The following is a 27,409-nucleotide window of genomic DNA, read 5'->3' as shown; positions in this document are numbered from 1 at the left end:
GGCCCGGTCACTATCAATGGACCACCCTATGATAAATCTTTATCAAATTCTCTTATACTGCTTCCCCATTAAAAAAATTGCAGGCAGACTTGCAGTTCTAATAAGCAACTGATGTGGATAACTTGGAGTGTGTGGGTGTCTGGTTGTATGTGTGTACTTCAACTTAAAAAAGTGAATAGTGTTCTCTGTTATGTGTGTCTATACTCTTCACATCAGTCTGCTACCTGTGAGCGAGTGCCTTTGTCTTACTTTACATATCGTTCCATCCAGGAATTTTCATTACTGTTATAATAGCATTAGAAAATCATGAAGATGGGAATGGGACCTATATCATTATCTGAAGGACAGTCAGAGAGCCTGGTAGTGGATTTTCAATTACTGCAAAGTGCTGAGAAATGTCATCAAACAGGGTAATACAATGCATTGTACCAAGAGAATTAACAGCTTTCAGAACTGAATTAAAAGTATGCAGTGAATTAAGAAAGAGGTATCAAAGCAGAATGTGGGTGCTCAACATATTACATTTCTTGTATGAGAATGAAACTGTTAGTGATCTACCAGAACTGAACAAAAATTTAATAATCTCTTCTAGTTAATAATCAACAAGTTAAATCAAAATTTTGTTGTTACAGATAAATAAGAACTACTTTTGAAAGCTGTTGTTCCTGGACAGCTGCATCGCATGGAGCTACAGGAAACAACTGCAGAAGAAACTAAATCAATTACTACATCACTAAAGAGTACAGTCTCCCACTGGTATAATAATATTTCAGGTGGAATTATTATCAGTGTACAATAGAGCACTTCTGTATTCAGTTACCTGTGTTATTTATCTGTATATTCTCATGCAAATTTTCAAGCTTTAGTAATTATTTTGTTTATAAATTTTAAATAGTTTCTGAAAATTCTGTATTGATACATTTCTTGGCCAAGTAGCTGTGGCTCACATAGTTCCACAGATCCTGACTGATAAATAAATAAACAGCTGCAGTCCAGCTATGCTGTTTCGTAGCTGCCCTCATTGCAGGTTTAGTCTGCTGTTCCAGCCAAAGTGGTGAGAGGAGGACATCACCACACTGTTCCAAGTCAGCACTCCGCTGTCTGCATGATGTTTGGATCACACCAGGACTGATCCATCGTCTCTTGTTGTGACTGTCACTTTGTGATGGTTTGCAACACTCCTGGGACAATCACAGGCACACTGAGATCAGATGTGACAACTACACCATGCACTACCAAGTCTTTTCATTCCAGCCTTAGGACCATCACAGTCTCCAAAGCCATAGGACAACCAGCACCTGCCCTTTCATCACAGCCACTTCTGATTTGCTCTCCCTATGTTCCAATCACAGACAACATCACTGGTAGTTGATCTACCAACATGCCCACTGTCTTCCCCTTCAAGGGGTGCCCTGAAGCAAAGGACAGTCAAACAACCATTACTGGCACCCTACTTACACCAAATATAAACATCAGCACTGCACGACCACATGCCAGCCATCCTGTCCCTCATTTGGCCATGCCATTTTGGGATGGTACAAGAGGAGAGGTATTTTGCAGCCCACAACCAAACTGGAAAACACATAACTGGTGTGTAATGGCTACAGCATCTCCTGGAGACACTGTTAGCCACCCGGTGTATGGTCTCTTGCAGTATGCCTCATTACTAGCCGTCAATACAATAAAAGCTGCTTCAGCACTTCACTATCACAGCATTCCACAGAGATCTCTGTGAACTTTGCTATTCCTTGTATTATATTTGGTTTGCTATTTGGACTTCAATATTTTCCTATGTGGCAGGTTTTCTTATCATATCTAGTCTGTCTTACACTACAGATGCAAAATTTAACCGACAGTACGAAGATGCTAACATGTGGAAAGTTTCCAACCGATTTCTCATACACAAACAGCAGTTGACTGGCGTTGCCTGGTGAAACTTTATTGTGATGCCTCGTGTGAGGAGGAGAAATGCGTACTATCACATTTCCGACTTTGATAAGGGTCGAATTGTAGCCTATCGCGATTGCGGTTTATCGTATCGCGACATTGCTGCTCACATTGGTCAAGAGCCAATGACTGTTAGCAGAATATGGAACTGGTGGGTTCAGGAGGGTAATATGGAATGCCGTGCTGGATACCAATAGCCTTGTATCACTAGCAGTCGAGACGACAGGCATCTTATCCGCATTGCTGTAACAGATCGTGCAGCCACGTCTCGATCCCTGAGTCAACAGATCGGGACGTTTGTAAGACAACAACCATCTGCACGAACAGTTCGACAATGTTTGCAGCAGCAGGGATTATCAGCTCGGAGACCATGGCTGCGTTTACCCTTGACACTGCATCACAGACAGGAGCGCCTGCGATGGTGTTCTCAACGACACACCTGGGTGCACAAATGGCAAAACGTCATTTTTTTGGATGAATACAGGTTCTGTTCACAGCATCATGATGGTCGCATCCATGTTTGGCAACATTGTGGTGAACGCACATTTGAAGTGTGTATTTGTCATCACCACATTGGTGTACCACCTGGCGTGATGGTATGGGGAGCCATTGGTTACATGTCTCGGTCACCTCTTGTTTGCATTGACGGCACTTTGAACAGTGGACATTACATTTCAGATGTGTTACGACCTGAGGCTCTACCCTTCATTCGATCCCTGCGAAACCCTACATTTCAGCAGGATAATGCACGACTGCATGTTGCAGGTCCTGTACAGGCCTTTCTGGATACATAAAATGTTCGACTGTTGCTCTGGACAGCACATTCTCCTGATCTCTCACCAATTGAAAATGTCTCGTCAATAGTGGCTGAGCAACTGGCTCGTCACAATACACCAGTCACTACTCTTAATGAAGTGTGGTTTCATGTTGAAGCTGCATGGGCAGCTGTACCTGTACACACCATCCAAGCTCTGTTTGACTCAATGGCCAGACGTATCAAGGTCGTTATTACGGCCAGAGGTGGTTGTTCTGGGTACTGATTTCTCACGATCTATGCACCCAAATTGAGTGAAAATGTAATCACATGTCAGTTCTAGTATAATATATTTGTCCAATGAATACCCGCTTATCATCTGCATTTCTTCTTGGTGTAGCAATTTTAATGGCCAGAAGTGTAGTTTATTATGCACATACCAATTATCTGGTTTATAATGCCACGCTTGTTAGATGCTTTGTGCTGAAGTTATTATCAAAATAAACGTAAAGCGCTTTCTACAAAATTTGGCACCTATGCTGTTTCACTGCCTGTGTATTTAACTTTGTTCTTTTTTATGAGAAAATCATCTTAAGTTGTAATATCACTATGTAGGCCCCTGAGTAATTTACATTACTTCATACACATTTGTTAAGTGTATGTATAAAATCTGACACTATTTTTCCCTACTTTACTTAGCAGCTGGGTTCATTGAAATGACGTATGTGAACATTCTCTATCTGCTGCAGCAACACAAATCTAATATGATGATGTACCACGCAACTTTTATCACAATATCTACAATACACAGCCATTTTTGTGATTATATGTTTACAGAATTTCTTGTTTGCATTTATACTTATATTTACTATTCAACAAACAAGTCACAGGGCTTCTTAAAAACCAAAAGGAGACTTTGATACACAACAGAAAGGGGAAATCAAAAATAATATTTTACACAGTATTTAAGTAACATTTATTTCTTTGTTTAAATAACTTATATGTAAAAATATATGTATTCTTTATTTATATTCAAGAGAATATTTCTCCTTAAACATATTATAAATAGCTTACTCAAATCCAGTACATGCAAACACTGCCAATGCATGACAGAAATGATCTTAAAAATGGATTTGCAAGTTACACAGCTGACAGTTCCCACATTTTTACTCTTCTGGAATGACATACCAATGTAATTATAAAGAGAAAGGAGTGGCAGGAAAGCAATCAATCAGTTGCTGCAATGCAATACAATTACATAAAAATGTAAACATTTAACGGCAACATTTTATGACAATTCTCTTTATTAGTTGTTAATATTTAGCGTTAGTGGATTTGATGATGGCCAGTGAAAGACTGGGTTTAGTGCAAAAATAACAATATCCAGTTATGTTTCATCATACACCACAATCCATGGGAATGTAAAATAAAATACAACACGTCTGCAGATACATGGTCACTGTAAGCACTTTCCACTCATTCTTGTCAGGTTAATAGTTACTGTTAATCTACACTGTTTAGCAACTATCTGTTTGTATTAATTACAGTCTTTAAGTAATTTTCTATCATCATATCCTCTGGAAATCATCACAGGATTGATTCTTTGTTTTTAATCTGTATCAGATTTTCTCTCATCATCTACGCCAGTAACAAATTCTATTTATGTCACAGTGTTATAGAACAATTGTGAAAGTATCTGTTACCTTTCTACTAACCAATATTCATAAATATACCTTCCATTTTATACTAACAAAATTGTTTCAGAGTTGATACTAACTGATATTTGGTCTCCTGTTTACAATATATATTTATGAACTGTATAAATCATATAGCAATCGGACAGAAATGAACTTCAGAAACAATACTAGAATGCAAAATACAAGTATATTTCCAAAAGAAACTGCACAATACTGTAATGTTAACGTACCAGAAGCTCTGTGTTTTTGTGCAGTATTAAGGATCAGTCTTAGACGTTAAATGTTACACTCATACTATTAAGGGGAAAAAAATGAACTTGTCAGAAAGCACCTGTCTAGTCTGTTTATTCCTACCACAGTTGAGACAATATAAATTATCAGCACAATAAAACACCATAGGCATTTCCAGACCCCATCTCTAATTACCTTCATATCATCACCACATAAGGTCTACTAAAATCTGGCATTTGCAAGGAATATAAAGAACAAAAACATGGATCAATCAAACAGCCAAAGAAATAAATGTACACAATTATAAATACAAATGACACAGTTGATGTATCACGATTCATATTCCAGCCTGGTAATACTAATTTATGTTTCTGATTGTTTGAAACAATTTCATTCAAATGTAAGGATTCTCTCTTCAATACCCACATGATCAAATCCTTCATTTGTGCTCACCTAACTGAGAAAATAAGATGTCTCTAACGACCTTCCTATTCACAAGACACAGTCCTACTTTCAATATGATTCCTATTTTAAACAAACTTGATTTAACAAACATGCCTCTCAAACCAAATTATTTCTTCAATGTCTTTAACCCCATTTCTACTGCTTATACATGGCTTCACATATTTGCTCCACATAATTTAAAGCAGCTGACTGTTCTTTGTATAGTATTTAGATTTTAATGATTGCAACTTTCTGATCACTGCACATGTCAACACCATCCATTTGCATTAAATGGTCCCAACAAATTCATTAATATGCTATGAAATCTGAAATCCACATATTTACTCAAGAAAGAGAAACAATTCTGACTGTAAAGGAGTATCTAGAAATGACAATGTATTTTTATGGAAAACTATAATCATTCTTACTATTCAGCACTCAAATTTTCTCAATCTTTGGCAAATTCACAGACTATTGCTGAACTTGTGTGTCATTCAGTAAAATACAATCAAGACAAATGTGTTTTATTGGAAATAAATTATAAATCATATGGTTAAATGATTTGAACATGCTCCTACAGTAATTGTATTATGCTGCAGGGCATATATACTTACATTACACATTATTTGTATAAATAAATCAAAACAGAAAAATTGGCATTCCAATGTACAGTGATATTTGACTGATATATAACACAGTACGAGCTATTTGATGGGTGCATTGTAGAACTTGATGTTCTACAAACAAACTATTTATATGTACACTTTTTAGTGCCAATGAATATATTGATCCACTTACTTATATACTGTCAATGAAAGTACGGAGGTGTTGGGTTTAATGTCTCACTGATAATGAGTGCATTAGAGATGGACCACAAGCTTCGATTTTGGTATGATGGGGAAGGAAATTGGCCACTTCCTTTTTGCAGAAAACATCCTAACATTTGATTTATTCGTTCTAGGGAAATATTGAAAATCGTGAGTTTGGTTGCCCGAATGGGGGGTTTGAAGTACCGTTGTCCTTGATGCGAGTCCAGCACTTAACAACTGTGAACCTCATTTGGAATATACTGTATGAGCAAATAAATTATAATTATGCAAACTAGAAAACTTTAAGGAAGTTATAATTTGTAACAAGCTATAGAGTGTGAAAACAACAAGCAGGACAATGTTTTTCTTCTATCCTTTCCAAGAGTTGATAAAAATTTAATTTATCTAATTACAGCAACTCCAATGCTGTAATTTGATCTGCTAATGACATAACAACAATCCAAAATTTGTAAACAATATGACTGTGCAATAAAAATAAAAACTACAATTCAAGACAGCAACAAGCAAACTTGAAAGGCAGGTTTAATAATTCAGACATTAATATCAGTATACAAACTTAGTAACATAATAACTATGGATACAGTATAACACCAAGTTTCACAGCCTTTGCATTCCACGGTGTATAAATATGCATACAAGATTCAACTCACAAAATAAAAGCATATAAGAGAGCACTGAAAGTGTAACACCATGAAATATTTAACACAATGCATGACAAACACTTCAACTTTTAATGAGAATCAGCAATTTATAAAATTATACTCTGAAAATTAAAAATAGGAAACTAAAGTAAAAGTTACGTTAAAGAGAGACAACATGACCAAAATTATGTGCTACAGACAGGCTAAACGACATCACAGGTTCATATAACTGAACCAGAGAATTCACTTTAGAGAAAAGATATTTATCTCTTCTTACTTATCTTCAGAACATACAACTTCATGAATGCCTGACAATAGGTGTTACACATTTCATGTGGCTGTTTGCACTACTATGGCTCATAACTCTCCATGAACGATTAATACATTGCATACGAATTTAAATATTTTTGCAACTGTATGAACTTATTCATGACACGCGTACAAAATACGCTAACTCATCAAGTTCAACTCTATAACCTCTGATCCATGCAGGGCCAGTAATAACAGTTGTTGCATCACTTCTCACTTTCTGTTCCCACGTTCCAACAGGTAAATATATGTCTCTGCTTGTTGCTCCTTCTTCTAGTATTGGTGCCACAAGCAATTTCTCACCCAATAGATATTCTGAAACGGGTAACACACTTTTCAAATATCTGTGAACATATACAAGGCATATTGCAATACTTTCAAATGCAAATGTATGTTCCATTTACTCCTCATGTACTGTTCAAAATATTCAACATTATAAAATGTTATGAGAAAGGCAGAAAAAGAGAGAAAATCAAAATAAATTATAGAAAATGTCACAGGTAGTGGTTGAAAAACTACATAAAGATATAAAAAATATTTACCTAGCAGCAGACCAATAAACATGTGTATAAGAAGGTTTCAGATAAATCAGAACCAATGGATTTTCATCACATAAATTTGAAAAGAGTGATATTAATGATGATGATGACAATTGTGACTAATTAAGAGGAGGAGGAGGACAAGGAAATAGTGAGGGAGGAGAGGAGAAAGGAAGGGTGAAGGGAACCAGTGAGTAAGAAGCAGAGCATAAAATGTTGGAGGAAATGACACTTTTTCAACATTATACAGCAAAGTCCAACATGGACATGGGAGATACTACAGGACAAGATGAAAATCAAACATTAAATCCATTTTTGTTCTTTGCCCCATATTTCCATTGAACCAAAGCCATACATAACTGTCTTGTCCCTCCCCCTCCAATTTCACTGATTAAAGAAATCTCCACAAGAAAAACTTATCTGTCTCTCTACATCCAACTGGCTCTTTCAATCTGCTACTGTCCCCTAGTAGGTAGACTTCTTTCCCACTTTGTTTGGTTTCAGTTCATGTAAGAGTACTCACTTCTATTAGTTTTATTGTAAATTTACACTCAAAAGAACAATGGAAAATATCAAAAAATGAAAGAAGAGGCAGCTATAGGATAATCAATTATTTTGTGAAAGTATTGACTATTCAACATAGTGATGGGCATCAATGTCACAACTTAAGATGCATTTTTTTCAAAATTCCTCAAGTACTCATGTGCTCTACATGAATTACACACAATTTAACAGGTTACTCAATAACTTATGGTTACCAATTAACTTAAGATAAAACATTTTTCTGACCTGAATCTATTCCAAGTGCAGTTGTGTCAGCAGGATTAAGCCACCAGATTGGCAAATTAATAGGTGTTCCATTCGTAACCTTCTGTTCTGCTAAATCAATGATCATATTTCCATACTCTGAATGAAGGCTAGTAAACTTCTTTGCAATTTCTACTGTCTGTTAAAGAGATAAATACATAACATGCAGATCAAACAATGCAATACATTTAAGAAACATTCAGTTATTCTCCTCTGATTTTTAACAGACTGAACAGTAAAGAAGTTATAAATGAAAGATATTGTATCCAGAATTATAGACAGAAGTTCTGTGATCAATGTGAATAACTGCCCCAATATGTTTTTATGTTGATCAATTTGTTGGCACTTTTTATGACCACTAAATTGTACTGAAATCTACCAGAATATCTGAAACAAAACAAACCTGTAGCCCTTTATTACAATTAGGTTTAAGCAAACAAAGCACTATTTGAATTATATCAATGACTGTGTGTCATAAGTTAAGTTAGTTTTATTCATTTCACTCTTGAAGCTCTTCATTGCTCCAGTGAATTAGCACACATTACGACTATGGTTGGTTGGTTAATTTTGGGGTAGGGACCAAACAGCAAGGTCGTTGGTCCTGTCAGGTTAGGGAAGAAAGTTAGCCATACCATTTCAAAGGACACATCCTGGCATTTGTCTGAAGTGATTTAGGGAAATCACGAAAAACCTAAATGAGGATGGGCGGATCTGGGTTTGAGCCATCATCCTCCTGGATGCGAGTCCAGTGTGCTAGCCACTGTGCATGGTAATTACAACTATGAGGAAAGTAAGTACCTTCACATAATCTACAGATACTTTATTAGGTCCATATCTATTTTCTTTGTTGAGTGATATTCGGCATTTTTTTTCTATTCCAAAAGCACTTACCTCAACATCTGTAATTTCCACATTCTTGTAATAACTAAAAGAAAGAACGATATTAAAAAATTCTGCAGAGAAAGAACTTCACAAGACTAAATTTGTTGTTGAAGTCTTTTTCAGTATTATTTCCAATTTTGGTGTCAGTATGACAACTGAGTGAATGTATCGATAATTTTGATCAATTTACTTGCTACACAAGTTCAAACTTTTTTTTGGATGACTGGCATGCAAAATTTTATATTCTGAACTAAATAAATGCTGTTTGCATTTCTCACCTGTTTGTTTTGGTCTCGGGCAGCTTCAGTTTATCAACAAAGATAAGATTTCATTTAAACCTGTGATGAAGTTTTCTTTGCATGGGTGATCTTTCATAGCCCTGACAACCTTGCTTGGGACATATCTTGGTTAGACTTATAGCAAAATACTCTTGAATTTTATTCATAAATACCCCACCAACCATCTCTCCAGATATGAATGTTTAATGTTGACCACTTGGACCAACTGTCAGTGTGTTGATCCTTTTCTACAAGTTACAGCTGTGTCATCAGTAAAGGCAATCTTAGTTCACTATGCTCTATTAACCTTAACACCATGTGACTTCTTATCTGTATGAGACATTATTTTCAATGTTAAGAACCCATCTTTTGTATTATCAGATGAACGCATTGAACAATTTTAAGTGCAGTCATTAATCAAATAGTACATACTGATCAATCCACCATAGCAAAGACTCGCTGATTGGATACCCAATTTAGTATCATACTTATACCAGCAAAGGGAACATAAAACATAGTTCTACCATTAGCCTCAGAAGCAGTGTTGAATGATAATGGACTAGGGCTGGTCAATGTATCTGGTTTTTTGGAGTTTCTGAGTAGTTTGGACCTTGTGGTACTATTTGGCACTACAGAAGGCAGCAGTAAGGAAATCAGAAACTGACTGAAGGAGGAAGGGGGTGGGGAAACGGCTCACATCTGGCCACCTGTGTTGCTGATTATCACAAGAAGACACCTTTAAATGCTGAATAAATCACATTTATCAGTTTGAGCACTTCAGCCAATTATTTAAAGAAGTATCAGAGGGTTTGATGAGGGACACAAATGAGGCATTCAGAATGGAGAAATTCCAATCTTTGTCACATTTGGGCAATGAAAGACTTGATTGGTGACAAATGAAAATTTGTATGAAGTCGAACCCGGGTCTCCTGCTTACTAGACAAGTGGGTTAACCATGTATGGCACCTTGGCATGGGTGTTAGACACAACTTCATGGACTTCCCAAGCATGATTCCCCCTTCAATCCAAGTTCCCTTTTGCCATGCACAACCTCACCATTCCTTTTCCTTCCTTCCTCTTCAACCCTTCTGCCAGAAGAAGGAGCCCCTGGCTTTGAAAGCTAGCGGTTTTCAATACCTTCATAGATGTTTTCTCCTGGTGCCACTTGGTGAGCACATTTTTTAATCTATCCAATAACATTACATTTTCAAAAATTGATTTTTTGTTGTTGTTATATTAGCTAGTGGGGATAAGACACTCCTGGCACACTGCTAGGGAATCAAGAAAGAGATGAAGTGTAAAAGTAATTGGAAACAACCACTATTAGTACCCAATTCATAGTTTTATGTAACTTTAGATTACAATTTATTTATAAAAGATTTTACTTTACAAATAGTACACTGTATTTACAGTACACTATTAAAAACATTAAAAAAAAAACTAAGTTTGTTGTTACCCAACACAAAGACTTCATTGCTTTTCCTATCTAATATAAGAATGAGGCAAGTAAGGAATTGGGCTTTGAAAGACAATCATCAGCTAGTTTTGGTACAAAAATGAGTTTTACGTACCTCGTCATCGTAATCCCAAGGAGTGTATGAAAACTGAAGAGAAGGCATGAAGGTAGAGGCCTGCAACCAGCGTATGAAAAGTTCTTTGCTTGGTTTAGTACTATATCCATTTCCTCCAATCATATCAGGCAGAACAAATGAATACCCAACAATATTGAGTGATAATAAGGTTGGTATTAAAGATTTCAAGCCATTTTCATAACCCCAGGTAGATTCTTTATCTGACATTCGCAAGAACACTGGCAGACCTTGATTCATGTACATTACTCTGAATTCAGTCATCAATTCATTTCTACTAAGTGACGCTGCATTTTCCACATACTGTGAAGTGAAAATATTTGGCTGCAGTCTTATAGGAGACTGAAGGTGTCCAACTTCTGGAGATCCAGGCATGTAAGAAGTTTCACCGGCATCAAATTTAAAACCATCAATTCCATAGTTGTCTCTTAAAGCTGTTAGTTTCCCATTCCACCAAGATGTTGCATTACGATTTGTGAAATCTACAAGACCAGCAATTCCATTCCACCATACAGTTCTGTCCCAACTTTGATCCAGATTTTTCACAAGATAGTTCCTTGACTTTGCTTCAGAATATGCTGAACATACAGTACTGACAAATGGATGAGCCCATAAGGTAACTCTAAAACCTTTATTGTTGAGGTCTTGAATAAACTGTCCAGGATCTGGGAATCCTTCATTAAATTTAAAATCACCATAGCAACTTTCCCACCGATCATCAACTTCTAAATGGCTCCTGTTAAAGCCATACTCTGCTATCTGAGCAGCAAAGTCTGTTACAACTGTGGCATTTATTTCTCTCTTGTATCTTGCCCAAGTAGACCATACTGGGTTTTGTATCATTTCTTTGTCTGGAATGCCTGATGGAAGCCCCAAGAAACGTTTAACTGTTGCCCTGTGCAGCTTCTGTGCATCATTGCTCTGGCAGTAATAAAGTTTCATATTAACAGTGGTTTCAGTATCTCGGAGGTAGGGTGATGCAAGTTTGCTTCGAAAACAAAGTTGGCGACTGTCTTGGGAGATAAACAATGGAACATCACGTGGAACATAAAAAACTTTTCCTCCAGATGTTATCCAGAATGATTCTGCAACTCCATTAATTGTGCCCTGTCCAGTGGCACGTGGCACATTCTGCATTTCATTTTTCTCACTGGGCCAGTACTGAGATTGTTTCAAAACTGGACCACCATACAGATGCTCTCCTGTTATGGACACACAAGATGTTATATCTGCATTCCAAGCAGCAGACACATTTAATTTATGGCATTCAACACCCTCACTTATCTGGAACTGCCTTAAAGTTAATTTTGCATTTGGAAGCTTGCTGCCTTCTTTTTCCCATTTCAGACACAGATCAAAAGAACTGTTGTCACATGAAACTGGGTTTCCAACATCTTCAGAGAAAGTCACTTGATTCTGCAGGAGCAGTGTTACATTTGCTGAAAATGAAATATATGTAGATGAGTGAAAACATATAATTAATGACTGTGTGTGTGTGTGTGTGTGTGTGTGTGTGAGAGAGAGAGAGAGAGAGAGAGAGAGAGAGAGAGAGAGAGAGAGAGAGAGAGAGAGAGCCCACCATGTTACACTGAAGCCAATCATGTTACAGACTACACATTACTGTTCATAAAAATAGAGGAGACTTGTAATTGATGAGTGTAAATGAGCAAGTTATGCTTTACTGACATTCAGCACGAAGCCTCTAAAAATGCATAATCAAATCTGCTCCATCTCATTCCTAGGATTTCAGATGTGGAAAAGGCATTTGAAGTTGAGAGGTGGAATTAACAGTGAAATAACAGTAAGGAATGCTGGAATATCATAGTACTTAGTGTACGAAGTATGATAAAAAAGTAAAGGGAATTTTTTAATTTCAAGGACTACATACAGACAATTTTCAATTTTTTTTATCTTGTTACAAATGTCCCTGATGTATGTATGCATTTTAAGCTGTTTTGAGTATTTAGTATAATGTTGACAGTTAAAAAGTTTATAAGTGTTTTCTAGTGCACAACTAATTTTTACTTTTGAAAAAGATGGATCAAAGAATCTGCATTAAATTTGCTTGAAAAGTGGAATAAAGCGCAATATCACATTCAAAATGCTGACTACGGCTTTTGGTGTATCTGCTGTGAATGAAACAAGACTTTACAAGTGGTATAAACATTTCAAGTAGGATTGAGGAGACATTAATGACAACGACCGCCCGGGACATCAATTACCGACGACAATGTGGAAGACGTAAAGAAATTCGTTCTGGAACATTACCAAATCACCATCAGAGAGGTTGCTGATGATGTCAGCTTATCCTTCACCTAATGGCAAGCAATGCTTTTTTAAATTTTTTTATTTTAATTTTTTTAAATTAAAAGCATGAAACTTGTAACAGCAAAGTTCTACAAACAATGTAACATTGTCACATCGCTCAGGAATTGCTGCATGAAGTCAACAGTGATCTAGAACTTCTAAAGAATGTTGTAACATGTACTGGATATAATGGTATGACATTCAAACCAAGGCCGAATTGTCCCAATAGATACTACCTGAACAGCTAAGACCGAAAAAAAAATTGATAAGTTTGATCACTTGTGAGGGTTCATCTCACTGTTTTCTTTGATTACAATCGGATGGTGTATCACGAGTTCCTGCCTTATGGTCATATGGCAAATATGCAATACTATCTGGAAGTTATGCACCATTTGTGTGAAGCAATCTGAAGAAAAGAACCAGAATTTTGGCAAAACCACTCATTGAAATTGTATCACAATAATGCTCCCACTCACACTTCACTGCTCATTCATGATTTTTTGGCAAAAAAGAAAACCGTTATGTTTGCCTCTGCCACCATATTCATTGAACATGGCCCCCTATGACTTCTTTCCATGGCTGAAGAGAACAATGAAAGGACATTGTTTTTCAGCATTGATGAGCTAAAAGCAGAATTGTTGAAGGAGCTAAACACCATAACAAAAAGTGAGTTCCAGAAACACTTCTAAGATTGGGAAAAATGCTCGCACAAGTGTGTTATATTTCAGGGATATTATTTTGAAGTTTATGTTGATGAATAAATAAACATTCTTTAAGAAAAACAAAACTTTCCTGTTACTTTCTGACCACACCTCATAGTGATTTTGTAGTTTGGTGACTGACATGCAGCTGCACGACAGTGGGATTCAGATCACAGCACATGGTTTCTTTACCATTTCATATCCTCTCCAAAGGTATTTGATGTCAATGAGAGTCTGGCATCCTGAGATTGAGTGAGTCTGATGCAAGTAATAAATCTCTTATTTGCTGTCACCTTGTCCAAAGCACCGAGGAAAACATTCTAAAGATCATTGTCACTTCTTAGCACTGTGTCAGGCCAATTTTCTGGCATAGCCCATATCATCTCCATACACATTTTCAATGGGACTGCAGAAGGATATCAGTAAAAATGAGAAATCTCATCCTGTCCTGCAAACCATTGCTGCACCTCAGCTGACATGCATATTGCTGATTTATCCAGCCAGAAACAGATTTAGTATATAGTTGTCACCCTGATAGGATTGTAACATTATCCATAATATGAGCATACTGGACAGCATCAAGTAGGCTATCTATCCTTTGAAGAATCCCAAATATTCGGGAACACATCCAGCCCCAAACTGTCAGACATACGAGTATAACCATTGAGAGATGACTACAGGGTATATTTTGGGTCATAACAGAGACCAGGCATCCTACTGGACCATCATTCACTGTGAAAAGTACTGATTCATTGAAAAATATTACATTCTTCCATTCAGAATAAATATTTTGCTGAATAAATGTTAACTGATAGAGTCAGTAATTATTACAGAGATCCTCCCTGGCAGTCCCACATTTTCTTTACAGTCCAGCCATATGCAGTCAGCATCAAGCCCCATCACTCGAACTGGGAAATGCAGTAGTATGTTTTAAGTGCACCATGTTTAACAAAAGGTGCAGTGACAGACATAATGCACCATGTCAGACTGCCAATAAATGCTGAAGACTGCTACTGGCACATGTGTCTAACATGATGAACTACTACAAAATAATGGTTCACTTCAGATAAGGTGATCCTATAATGGGGTAAATCATATCAATATTTTGCTGAATAAATGTTATTAAATTATGGGGCAGAATTTCTGACCAGAATTTACCTTCAGGATACAAAATTCCAGTACTGTCAATAGACACATATTAACAAACATGACACTATCCTAGCTTTCACAAATAATAGTTCTTGACTCAAGGAGAGGAGAGGGATAAGATCAAGAGGGTTAAAAGAAGAAGGGAAGATCACTTAGACTCACCTATTCTAAGGATGAGGGGAGACTGAATGTCATAGAGAGAGGACACAGATAGTATCTTAGTAAACACTCTGCCAGCTGGAATCAAGGGATGATGTGGTCAGAGTGAGAAGTAAAAAATGGATTACATAAAAGAAAAAGAAATAATAGAAGTAACATATAGAGAAAGAGAGAGGGAGGGGGGGAGGGGGGGAGAGAGAGAATGAAAAAGTGATAATGGGGAAAAAAAAGAGAGAAATAAATGTGTTAACAGAGGTTAAGTCCAGGATGATGTCAGAGTGCAAGGATGTGTTGGAGGACAAGTTCCATTTTCAGAGTTCTGGGAAGCTAGTATTAGGACACCCTGTCCCAGATACAGACAGTTCTGTGGCCCATTCATGTGCTCAGCCAGGGTAACTGGTGACCATCCCTATACAGAAAGCCTCTTAGCGGACACAGTATATTTCATGAACAGTATGTGTCATTTTGTAAGTTGCTCTGCCTTTAATATTGTAGGATTTACCAATGGTAAGCTACAATAGGTGGTCATGGGTGGGTGCATAGGACAGGTCTTACAGCAGGAACACTTGCGGGAGTACAAACTTTGGGATACGTATAATGGTTTCAGACTGTCATACAGTCTGAATATTGAATATTTGTGAAGTTAGAAGGGTGACAGGAGGTGACACTGGATGGTATGGGGAGGATATCAGTGAGAGGGGGTCTCATTTCAGGGTTTGACTTGATAAAGTCATAGCAAATACCAGGTGTCCCTTGAATGCCTCACAATATTACTCCACCAAGCTTATGACTTTAACACATCAAGTCCTAAAAAGTGATATCCCTTCGTGGGATACCAACATTGGAAGACTGGTGGTCAGGAGTTCAACACTTTTAAAAGCAAAGGATATAGCATATAGTTGGAAAGAGGACACTGAGAGATATCTTCTCAATATAGTTTATGTATCCTATGATTTGGGGGGGGGGGGGGATCTGTTGCAGCTTATAATGGAATCAAATCTCTGCCCCTTTGCACAGAATGCCTACATTGGCCATTCAGCTAAAGCAACAGCCTGCAAATACTTCCCTATTAAGGGTAGTGTATTTATAGCTAATGACAGCATCATTTATTTGAAAAAGAGCTTTTGTGTGTTCTTGGAATAGATATACAATAGACAGGATCATTTTTGTGTAATATTTTAAGTAATAACTCATCTTTTGTGTGTTTTCATTGCTATCTGGGACAAGGCATGTTGCATTTCATTGGCACCAGTCTGAAATGGATTTCCACTCTGGTGCAGTTTTCCACAGAAACTTTTTGTGCTGTCAAGTGTACAGTAACATACGGAATAGGACAGTCACAATATAATAGATGTGTTTCTACATTTGCTCCCTCAGCCATTAAGACAGAACTGCTGAACCACATGAATTGGCCATCTAGGTAAAAGTGCACCTAGGGTGTCATGCCTGTTGTGTGGCATGTCAATGTTGTTAATAGCTTTTGTGTGATGAATGATGCTAAATGAATACAGGAGATTGCCAGTCAGTTATTGGTACAGAACCAGAATTCTCACTCATAATTTTCTATTGTTTCTTGCCTTATTAGATTAGAATCTAATCATATCATCACGCCAAAAGCAGAAATGAGACATGTACAAGTAAGTCATTGGAAGGACGAATGTATATCACGCACCACACTACACACCAATCTATTATGGCAATTGCATTTTCGTGTTGACATCATTGGCTCAGCCAATTCACAAGCAATCTGTCACATTCCAACCTAACCTAGTCTTAGGGTTTGTTTAGTATCAGTCATTTAGCATATATAGTTGTTCCCATTCACCAAATAAATACAAGAATCAGTATCTAACCTTCAAGTTCAGAATAACCACACCAGTAAATGTTATTCTGGTACTGTCTATATAAAAAACAAATGTGATAAATTCATATATTCTGCCAAAAGAAAGAATTAGATACAGCACTTCTTACTGACTTTGTGTATACTATCACCTGACTGGCTATGGCTAGAGTCCATGAATTGGCAACATCGGCACACAATGCAAGAATTGCCAACACCATAAGTGCTGCATCAAATATGCTCTCAGAATTTAGTGGCTCCTGAAAACATCATTATGTTGAATGTCACTCTGTCCGACCTAAAACTGCATATAATGCTCTATTTTATACTGTTGTTCTGAATTATTTATCTTTCACATAATCCACGTCACCACATAGAGCCAATCTACCAATTAACTAATGTTGTTGTTGTTGTCTTCAGTCCTGAGACTGGTTTGATGCAGCTCTCCATGCTACCCTATCCTGTGCAAGCTGCTTCAACTCCCACTACTTACTGCAACCTACATCCTTCTGAATCTGCTTAGTGTATTCATCTCTTGGTCTCCCTCTACGATTTTTACCCTCCATGCTGCCCTCCAATGCTAAATTTGTGATCCCTTGATGCCTCAGAACATGTCCTACTAACCGATCCCTTCTTTTTGTCAAGTTGTGCCACAAACTCCTCTTCTCCCTAATTCTATTCAATACTTCATCATTAGTTATGTGATTGACCCATCTAATCCTCAGCATTCTTCTGTAGCACCACATTTCGAAAGCTTCTATTCTCTTCTTGTCTAAACTATTTATCGTCCACGTTTCACTTCCATACAAATACTTTCAGCAATGACTTCCTGGCACTTAAACCTACACTCGATGTTAACAAATTCCTCCTCTTCAGAAATGCTTTCCTTGCCATTGCCAGTCTACATTATATATCCTCTCTACTTCAACCATCATCAGTTATTTTGCTGCCCAAATAGCACAACTCATTTACTACTTTAAGTGTCTCATTTCCTAATCTAATTCCCTCAGCATCACCCGACTTAATTAGACTACATTCCATTATCCTCGTTTTGCTTTTGTTGATGTTCATCTTATATCCTCCTTTCAAGACAATGTCCATTCATTTCAACTGCTCTTCCAAGTCATTTGCTGTCTCTGATAGAATTACAATGTAATCGGTGAACCTCAAAGTTTTTATTTCTTCTCCATGGATTTTAATACCTACTCCGAATTTTTCTTTTGTTTCCTTCACTGCTTACTCAATATACAGATTGAATAACATCGGGGAAACGATACAACCCTGTCTCACTCCCTTCCCAATCACTGCTTCCCTTTCATGCCTCTCGACTCTTATAACTGCCATCTGGTTTTTGTACAAATTGTAAATAGCCCTTCGCACTCTGTATTTTACCCCTGCCACCTTTACAATTTGAAAGAGAATGTTCCAGTCAATGTTGTCAAAAGCTTTCTCTAAGTCTACAAATGCTAGAAATGTAGGTTTGCCTTTCCTTAATCTTTCTTCTAAGATAAGTTGTAAGGTCAGTATTGCCTCACGTGTTCCAACATTTCTACGGAATCCAAACTGATCTTCCCCGAGGACGGCTTCTACCAGTTTTTCCATTCGTCTGTACAGAATTCATGTTAGTATTTTGCAGCTGTGACTTATTAAACTGATAGTTTGGCAATTTTCACATCTTTCAACGCCTGCTTTTTTTGGGATTGGAATGATTATATTCTTCTTGAAGTCTGAGGGTATTTCACCTGTCTCATACATCTTGCTCACAAGATGGTAGAGTTTTGTTAGGGCTGGCTCTCCTAAGGCCGTCAGTAGTTCTAATGGAATGTTGTCTACTCCCGGGGCCTTGTTTCGACTCAGGTCTTTCAGTGCTCTGTCAAACTCTTCACGTAGTATCGTATCTCCCGTTTCATCTTCATCTACATCCTCTTCCATTTCCATAATATTGTCCTCATGTACATCGCCCTTGTATAGACCCTCTATATACTCCTTCCACCTTTCTGCTTTCCCTTCTTTGCTTATAACTGGGTTTCCATCTGAGCTCCTGATATTCATACAAGTGGTCCTCTTTTCTCCAAAGGTCTCTTTAATTTTCCTGTAGGCAGTATCTATCTTACCCCTAGTGAGATAAGCCTCTACATCCTTACATTTGTCCTCTAGCTATCCCTGCTTAGCCATTTTGTACTTCCTGTCGATCTCATTTTTGAGACGTTTGTATTCCTTTTTGCTTGCTTCATTTACTGCATTTTTATATTTTCTCCTATCATCAATTATATTCAATATTTCTTCTGTTACCTAAGGATTTCTACTAGCCCTCATCTTTTTACCTACTTGATCCTCTGCTGTCCTCACTGCTTCATCCCTCAGAGCAACCCATTCTTGTTCTACTGTACTTCTTTCCCCCATTACTGTCAATTGTTCCCTTATGCTCTCCCTGAAACTCTCTACAACCTCTTGTTCTTTCAGTTTATCCAGGTCCCATCTCTTTAAATTCCCACATTTTTGCAGTTTATTCAGTTTTAATCTATAGTTCATAACCAATAGATTGTGGTCAGAGTCCACATCTGCCCCTGGAAATGTCTTACAATTTCAAACCTGGTTCCTAAATATCTGTCTTACCATTATATAATCTATCAGTTACCTTCTAATATCTCCAGTATTCTTCCATGTATACAACCTTTCTTTCATGATTCTTGAACCAAGTGTTAGCTACAATTAAGTTATTCTCTGTGCAAAACTCTAGCAGGCAGCTTCCTCTTTCATTTCTTAGCCCCAATCCATATTCACCTACTACGTTTCCTTCTCTTTCTTTTCTTACTGTAGAATTCCAGTCACCCATGACTATTAAATTTTCGTCTCCCTTCACTACCTAAATAATTTCTTTTATCTGATCATACATTTCTTCAATTTCTTCATCATCTGCAGAGCTAGTTGGCATGTAAACTTGTACTACTGTAGTAGGCGTGGGTTTCGTGTCTATCTTGGCCACAATAATGCGTTCACTATGCTGTTTGTAGTAGCTTACCCGCACTCCTATTTTTTTTTATTCATTATTAAACCGACTCCTGCATTACTCCTATTTGATTTTGTATTTATCACCCTGTATTCACCTGACCTAGAGTCTTTTTCCTCCTGCCACTGAACTTCACTAATTCCCACTATATCTAACTTTAACCTATCCATTTCCCTTTTTAAATTTTCTAATCTACTTGCCTGATTAAGGGATCTGACATTCCACACTCTAATCCATAGAATGCCAGTTTTCTTTTTCCTGATAATTAGCTAATATGCACAAATAATGGTACAGACACCACTTTATTCATTACAGGCAATAACTTTGATCAGGCGCAAAGCTTGAAGATACGGAAAAAAAAGATGAAAGTTGGAGAAAGAAAATAAGTGAAACAAAACAATTTTTTACCACCAGAGACATCCCACATATAGATTTTTGCAGAATTTCTTGTAGACAAAAGATGGAAGACATTTTGTTGTAGTAAATTAGATGAATGCTTGGTTTCTGCAACAATCCGATAAAATGCGCATCCAAAGACTGTCAGCACAATAAAGAGAATGCCTGCAAAGAAAAAAAGCATACAATTAAAAAACAGATATAATGCATGACAGAAACAATCCACAAATCTGATCATTTTCCACGTATGGCAGTACAGTTTCACATTTCTATTAAGTAACATGGAAAACTAATAATTATAACATTTACCAATTTGCACAGAAAAATATGGCACACTGAACAATGGATGATGACCTAATTTCATATTTAGCTTCAAAGAAATAGCTCAACAATTTAGTAAATACAAAATCAATGTTTACATGTAGACCTATGTGTGTACTTTACAAGCCAAAGTGCAGTGCATGAAGTGTGGCAATTTGTTTGAATATCAGCCATTTACATTCATATTCATTTTCACATCAAGTGAAGGGTAAATAGTTTTATGCTTTGGTATGCACCCTAATCTCCCTTATCTTTGGCCTACAGTAAGTATACTAAATACATAATGTGAACAATGGAAATAATAGATAATCTTTGGATAAAGAGGAGTTACTGGTATAGGCCATCCATCTACTTTGATTGCTGAAATCATTAACAAAGCAACTTTCTGTGAAACATGCATAGCTCATTTGTTAAGCATTAATTGTCACTTTATCACTACCTAAACTGTACAAGACTGTAGGAATGCTGCTTTTGATCATATTTATTGGCTTTAGCAATCCAGAACAGAACTATTACCATCCAAGCTAATCTAGACAGTGGGCTCTGTTACAGATTAGATCAGTCTGTTGCCACACCCTTCATTCAGAATACTGCATGGATGCTAGTGATAGTAGTTGAAAGTTTAAATATGGTATGGAAAGTTCTTGCACAATGTAAATAAATTAGGAGTAATAGTAACAACTCACCAAATAATACAGGCATTATAGTCATCGTCAACAAGCACATAAACGAGCCGAAAAAAATTCACTATCCTGCAGATGAATCCCAGATCTATCATATATACTAAGCCATATCAGCCAAAAATTTGTTGAGCCGATCACATATTTGTGGAGGAACATCATATGTTTCTTTGTTGGCTACTAGTTGACAATTTGATGAAGTGGTGAATATCTTTTGGAAATGTAGAAAAACATAACTTAATTGCCCACCTATGCCAACTATTTTCAAGATATCATGTGTGGAAAAGACAAAGTAGTGTTTCACACAGGTGGTTGTTCTCCAACTCATTAACTTACCCTACCAATATGTCTCTTCTATTATTCTAAAATACTGTATCTCACATTGAAACTTTCTGCGAGATGAAACTGAGCATCAGGTGGCAAATTAAATACGAACATGTGCAAATGTCTGAGTTTGTCTTACTGGGATAGGAAGATTGTCATAACCACTGGTCACAATCTGAAAATGTTAGCATTCACAAGTAGAACACTAGAAATAAAAAAAAGTTACCTTGATCATACATGAATAACAGCTCACAGAATAAGAGATTACACTCTCATAAAAATATCTGATAATCTCAGCACCAAATGAAAGGTATTACAGAGAGCAGAAAAAACTTTAAAAACAAACTGAAACAATTTCTCCTTGAGAGGTCTTTCTTGGCTCCATGACTATATTTACAATTGGATAGTTACTATGTGGTGGGTGAGAGACATATTCAGTATGTAATGGCATTATATATATAAATAAAAAAAACTGCACTAATGTTTTATCAACAAGAATATCTAATAAGATGTCTATGTATATGGATGTAGCAGAATAGAGGTGTTAGCATGATCATAGCACATCATAATAAATGGTTTGAGACCTACAGGTTCAGTCTTGTGGAGAGGACAAAAATAAAAAACAAGACATGAGACTGCTTTGATAAGAGGATGAATGCTTTGATAAGGGGATGGAAAAGAAGCTCCTTCACTTCTGGGATTTGAGAGATTTCTTAACCCGTACTCTTGCTGTTGTACATCCACTTCTCTGTTTCTGCACAAAATTTTCCTTATTCTTTTAGAGCTCCATGATCTAAGTGTTCATCTGTGAGCATCCCGTCTATTCATATCTAATCATACTATTCCCTTTAAAGTAGTGAACCATCTGTCACTGTCTGTAGGTTGAACCCTAAATATGCTGAATTTGAAATCTTTGATTGCAGTATATCTATTTTTTTCTTGGAGTTAAGACCGTTTTTCAAATGTATCATCATCATTTTTTTACCTTCATTCATTCTAGAATTCCTACTGTCACTCAATCTATCCTCTTTTAATTTCCTTCTTTTGTCACAGTTTTAGAATCCCTTTTCAGCAATGTGTTGTACATAGAAAGTAAGCTTTTGACATTACACACATTGAATATTCTTAACGGCAGTCAGATAACACCAGCAACTGGAAACTAACAAATATATACCTCTTTGTATGTTTAAGATTCTAGACACTATCATACATGACTGTGGATACATTACATTACATCTAAACTTCAAGAATCTTGCAGGAAGGAGATTCAGTACCTATATACATCACAAATATTTGAATAATAATTTCATTACTTCATCAACATGGGATTAGTAAATAAAGTGATACTGCACTGATGGACCAATAACATCATTAATATTGTGGAAATTAAAGCCTCAAGAAATGACCAATGGGTGATATCACAAATAAGACAAAATGTTAGCAAAACATAAACAGACACACTAATGGCACATTCACTAGAATAGAGTTTTGATTGGGGTTGTTCTTGTTTTCAAGCCTTCAGACACATTAAAAACTTGAAAATATCAGACTAAGTTGGAAATTAGGGATTCTCATCTAGAATGTAAGGTAACAATGGACAGTACATGCAGGTGGGGGGGGGAGAATCATTGAAGGACAACAGTATCACACTCTTCAATACGTTCACCATCTAGATCTATATAACCTGCCTCCCAAAAAAGTGAGGCACTCGAAACACATGGTCAGATGTCGATATAAACCTGTACACGTACACACCACTGGAAGGTCTGAAAATTATTATAGTTGCAATTCTCTGTGACAGGTAGAATTGCCACCAGGGAGCCTGTGCTGTTCATGTTTAGCTTTGTTGCCAGGTAGGATATATAAGTTGTGCAAACAGTGCCAGATGTTGGGTGATCTCAGTGAAGTATGTGGAGATGCTGCAAACTAATGTGAGACAGCGTTATCAGCACCTGAAAACGAGTTCAAAAGGAGCATCACTGTGGAACTTCATTTGCCTGGCTGGTTGAAATATGCAGTATCCAGATCTGTGGGGCATTCAAATGCGATAGTGGCCTGACAAACTGCATGGGAACTAGAGGGGAGGCATACGTGTCGTCAAGATTTCAATTTACCACATCTTATCACTAGTGAGAGTAGGCATATTGTGTAGGAAGCAGAAGCACTCTTTCACATCTGTTCTTGACATCTGAGAACAGGTAATAGACTCACTGCAACAGTTCATGTCTTCCCACATCACTGGTGGGTGACTAGCAGCACCAAGACTACAAAACTATCGCAAAATGCATAGACGGTCGTTAATACCACACACCGAACGAGGTGGTGCAGTGGTTAGCACACTGGTCTCGCATTCGGGAGGACGACGGTTCAATCCCGTCTCCAGCCATCCTGATTTAGGTTTTCGTGATTTCCCTAAATCACTTCAGGCAAATGCCGGGAGGGTTCCTTTGAAAGGGCACGGCCGATTTCCTTCCCCATCCTTCCCTCACCCGAGCTTGCGCTCCGTCTCTAATGACCTTGTTGTCGACGGGACGTTAAACACTAATCTCCTCCTCCTCCTCCGTTAATACCACAACACAAATGGCTATGTTTGGAATAGTGCCACGATGGGAAAGCATGCACTGCTGATGGAGGGTGTTGCATTGTCTTTATGAATGACATTTCTGCACTACCTCGGATAATCACTGTCGGCAAATATGGAGGAGACATGGGGAGAGGTCTCATTCTTACAATGTTATGGAGAGAAAAAGTGGTGTTACTCAAATAGTGATTGAGGGAACTGTCATGGCACAACGGGTACATAACATAAATCCAGCATTCTATCTCTCATGTGTCAATACCGTAGTGAAATTTTTCAACAGGACAATGCTCACCCATACGTCATGTGTCTCCGTGAACTGTCTGCATGATGTTGAAGTACTACAATGGCCAGCAAGATACCCACACCTCACCCTGGCAGAACATATGTGGGGCCAGTTTGGACATAAACTCCTTCCCAGTGGCATTATTTAGCACCAATTACAATAGTTGTTCTCCAGTTTACCTCAGAAAAGGATAGAATGGCTTTATACTACCCTTTCCAACTGAACCAAGGCACACATTCAGGCCACAGGAAGCTGCAATGTTATACTAATAAGTGGGCTGATACAGCCAAAGTTTTTGTAAATCTGCCTCGATTTTTTAATCACTGAAATAACATCACATACCCTCTCAGTCCATGCAGTTTCATTTCCTCTTCCTTTTTTGGGTGTTTAATTTTTTTGTAAGGTAGTGTATGTCTAGTAAATAATACGAACCAAGACACCCACAAGAACTAAATGGCAAATTCTTAACAAAACACATGAAAGACAGAGACAAAACATTGCAGACACATTCTGCATAACATAATAAATGTTACTTTTTATAGCAGCACTGCGGATTATTCAAACCTAAATCCAAAATTTTAAGAGCAACTTGTTATTTACATTTCGTTACTGGCACAGAGTGTTGGTAGTAAGTGAACACCTCAAAAATGTACTTTGTATTTTTTCCCACTTCATTTACAATATCCTGTAGAATGTGTGCAAAGTTACATTTGTCATCCGCTGAATTTTAGTTTGTCACAAATAGCATATTGGCTATTATTACTTCCCCTTTATCTGTCAATAAAAACGCTACGAACTTTCTCTATTAATCTTAACTGTAAATACTTTCACTAAAAACTGTACCACTGGGCTTACTTTATGGATCGTTGGCCCCCTTACAGACATAGCAAATTCCATTGAACCAGTTACATGGATTAGTTATTGGCAGAATACACAAAACGGGTTCCCAATTCCATATGAACAACTTGGACTGGCATGGACGGTGTATTCAAGTACCCAATATGGTCGGAGCTGATTATCAACAAAACTAAGGCTGTAAAGAAGCCGAAAAACGGAAATTCTCTGGTAACACGTAAAACATATCAGCAGCAACTATGTACAGTGTTAAACTGAAATACATAAAATGAGTTCAGCAGACTTTCCTAAAAATCTGGGAATTCTACTGTATCAAATATGTGGCGTGAGCAGTCTTCCTATACCGTCGACAAACCCCGGCAATAAGTGTGAACAAAAAAAAAATTGTATAGTTAATAAAGTAATAAATGAAAAAATACAATTTCAGAGACTTTACTGGTCTCTTACACATAAGATTTTACGCACACAGACAAGTGGTGAGTTAAATTTTGTACCAAGGCCGGAAATCGAAGGCAGGTCTCCTGCTTGCTAGGCAGGTGCGTTAGCCATTATGCTTCACATTTTACGTTTAAGACGACAGGGCTAAATAACGCTAACAATCAGTGTAAAAAGTAAATTCCTCTTGACCCACCAATCCATTTCAACAATTTCTGCTTTCTAACGGCCCCAGCGTTTTTATGCCTAAATAGGCTTCCATTGTCGTGGAAAACAGCTGCAGAAGGCACTGTTGGCAGTGCTTCATATTTGCTGTCCATTGAGTACTTTCGCTTTATGAAATTTCTAATATTCAAGTTATGACAGATAACGAAAAAAACGTAACACAACAAACATAGGTCCTTTACGTGAAGATATCTCACTTGTCAACGCTGCTCGACTATCGATACAAATATAATATTTTCAGTGGATTTTGTGTTCAATTTGACTGAATGAAGAGTTCCCAGACAAATATATTAGACTGCTAGATTTTGACTTCAATAAGTAACGATTCTTTTGTTAAGTAATACTCATTACGTTAACAAAGTCTCTCATACGGTCAACCGCCACCACATAACTTCAACAGGTGGGTAGTGGATTTGGTTTGTTTTTTTTTTGCTATTTTCCAAATGCCACTGTGGCTATATGGGACAATCACCCCGTTTTGGGGCCCTCAAAGATCGTAAGCCGAATTTGCAACGCATAAACCACAGTCCAACATGTTAGACTGCGATATAAGCTCTGTAAAAATTGTGTATATGTATTTGAGCAGTTAGTCTTTTGTTTATCTGTTTATCTTTCCCATTGCGACTGTTAATAAAAATGTTATTTCAATTTTACTGCGGCAATTTTAATACGTTTGGTATAGCATACTCATTATAGAACGACACCGGTATGGAAATATCGCAGGTGGCATTGAAAATACCACTTTGCTGACGAAAGGTATAAAGATATGGTTGTTGCATACTCATTATAGAGCGACACCTGTATGGAAATATCGGGCATTGAAAATACCACTTTTCTGACGAAAGATATAAAGATATGGTTGTTGCAAATGGAGTCAATTTATTACCTGAATATTAGCAATGCGATCACAGAGTTTGAGATCACTTGCTAGCGAAACTGCTGCGCTAATTTCAGGTTTTATATCGCAACCAGTATCAGCTTTCCCAAATCCTACACGTCTTATTACAGAATTTGAAATATCAGATTTAAATAAAATCAAAAAAATGCTAACCGAAGTAGAACCAGGAGACAAGAAATCATCTACTTTGCTCTGAGATATGCATGCTCTTGTCGAAACGCGAGTAACCGATGACTTTTTTAGAACTATACTTCTTCAATCGACTGCCAATCAATGCACGTTCTTTACTAGCAGCTA

At 37.2% G+C, this 27,409-nt stretch overlaps 1 protein-coding gene across 1 annotated transcript; it reads right to left on the bottom strand.

Moving 5' to 3' along the window:
- Positions 1 to 6,407: 6,407 nt before the first annotated feature.
- On the bottom strand, positions 6,408 to 26,581 carry LOC126281684 (myogenesis-regulating glycosidase-like). Its single transcript, XM_049980850.1, has 5 exons — positions 26,186 to 26,581; positions 20,523 to 20,675; positions 10,931 to 12,387; positions 8,182 to 8,338; positions 6,408 to 7,168 (listed from the first exon to the last, which is right to left on the bottom strand). Exons 1-5 carry the CDS (start codon positions 26,307 to 26,309, stop codon positions 6,972 to 6,974), a joined length of 2,088 nt encoding a protein of 695 aa, XP_049836807.1. The 5' UTR covers positions 26,310 to 26,581; the 3' UTR covers positions 6,408 to 6,971.
- Positions 26,582 to 27,409: the final 828 nt, after the last annotated feature.

This window comes from Schistocerca gregaria, chromosome 7 (genome assembly GCF_023897955.1).
Source record: "Schistocerca gregaria isolate iqSchGreg1 chromosome 7, iqSchGreg1.2, whole genome shotgun sequence".
NCBI lineage: Eukaryota > Metazoa > Arthropoda > Insecta > Orthoptera > Acrididae > Schistocerca > Schistocerca gregaria.
The sequence above is the reverse complement of the archived record's forward strand: the minus strand, read 5'-3'. Positions and strand labels throughout refer to the sequence as shown.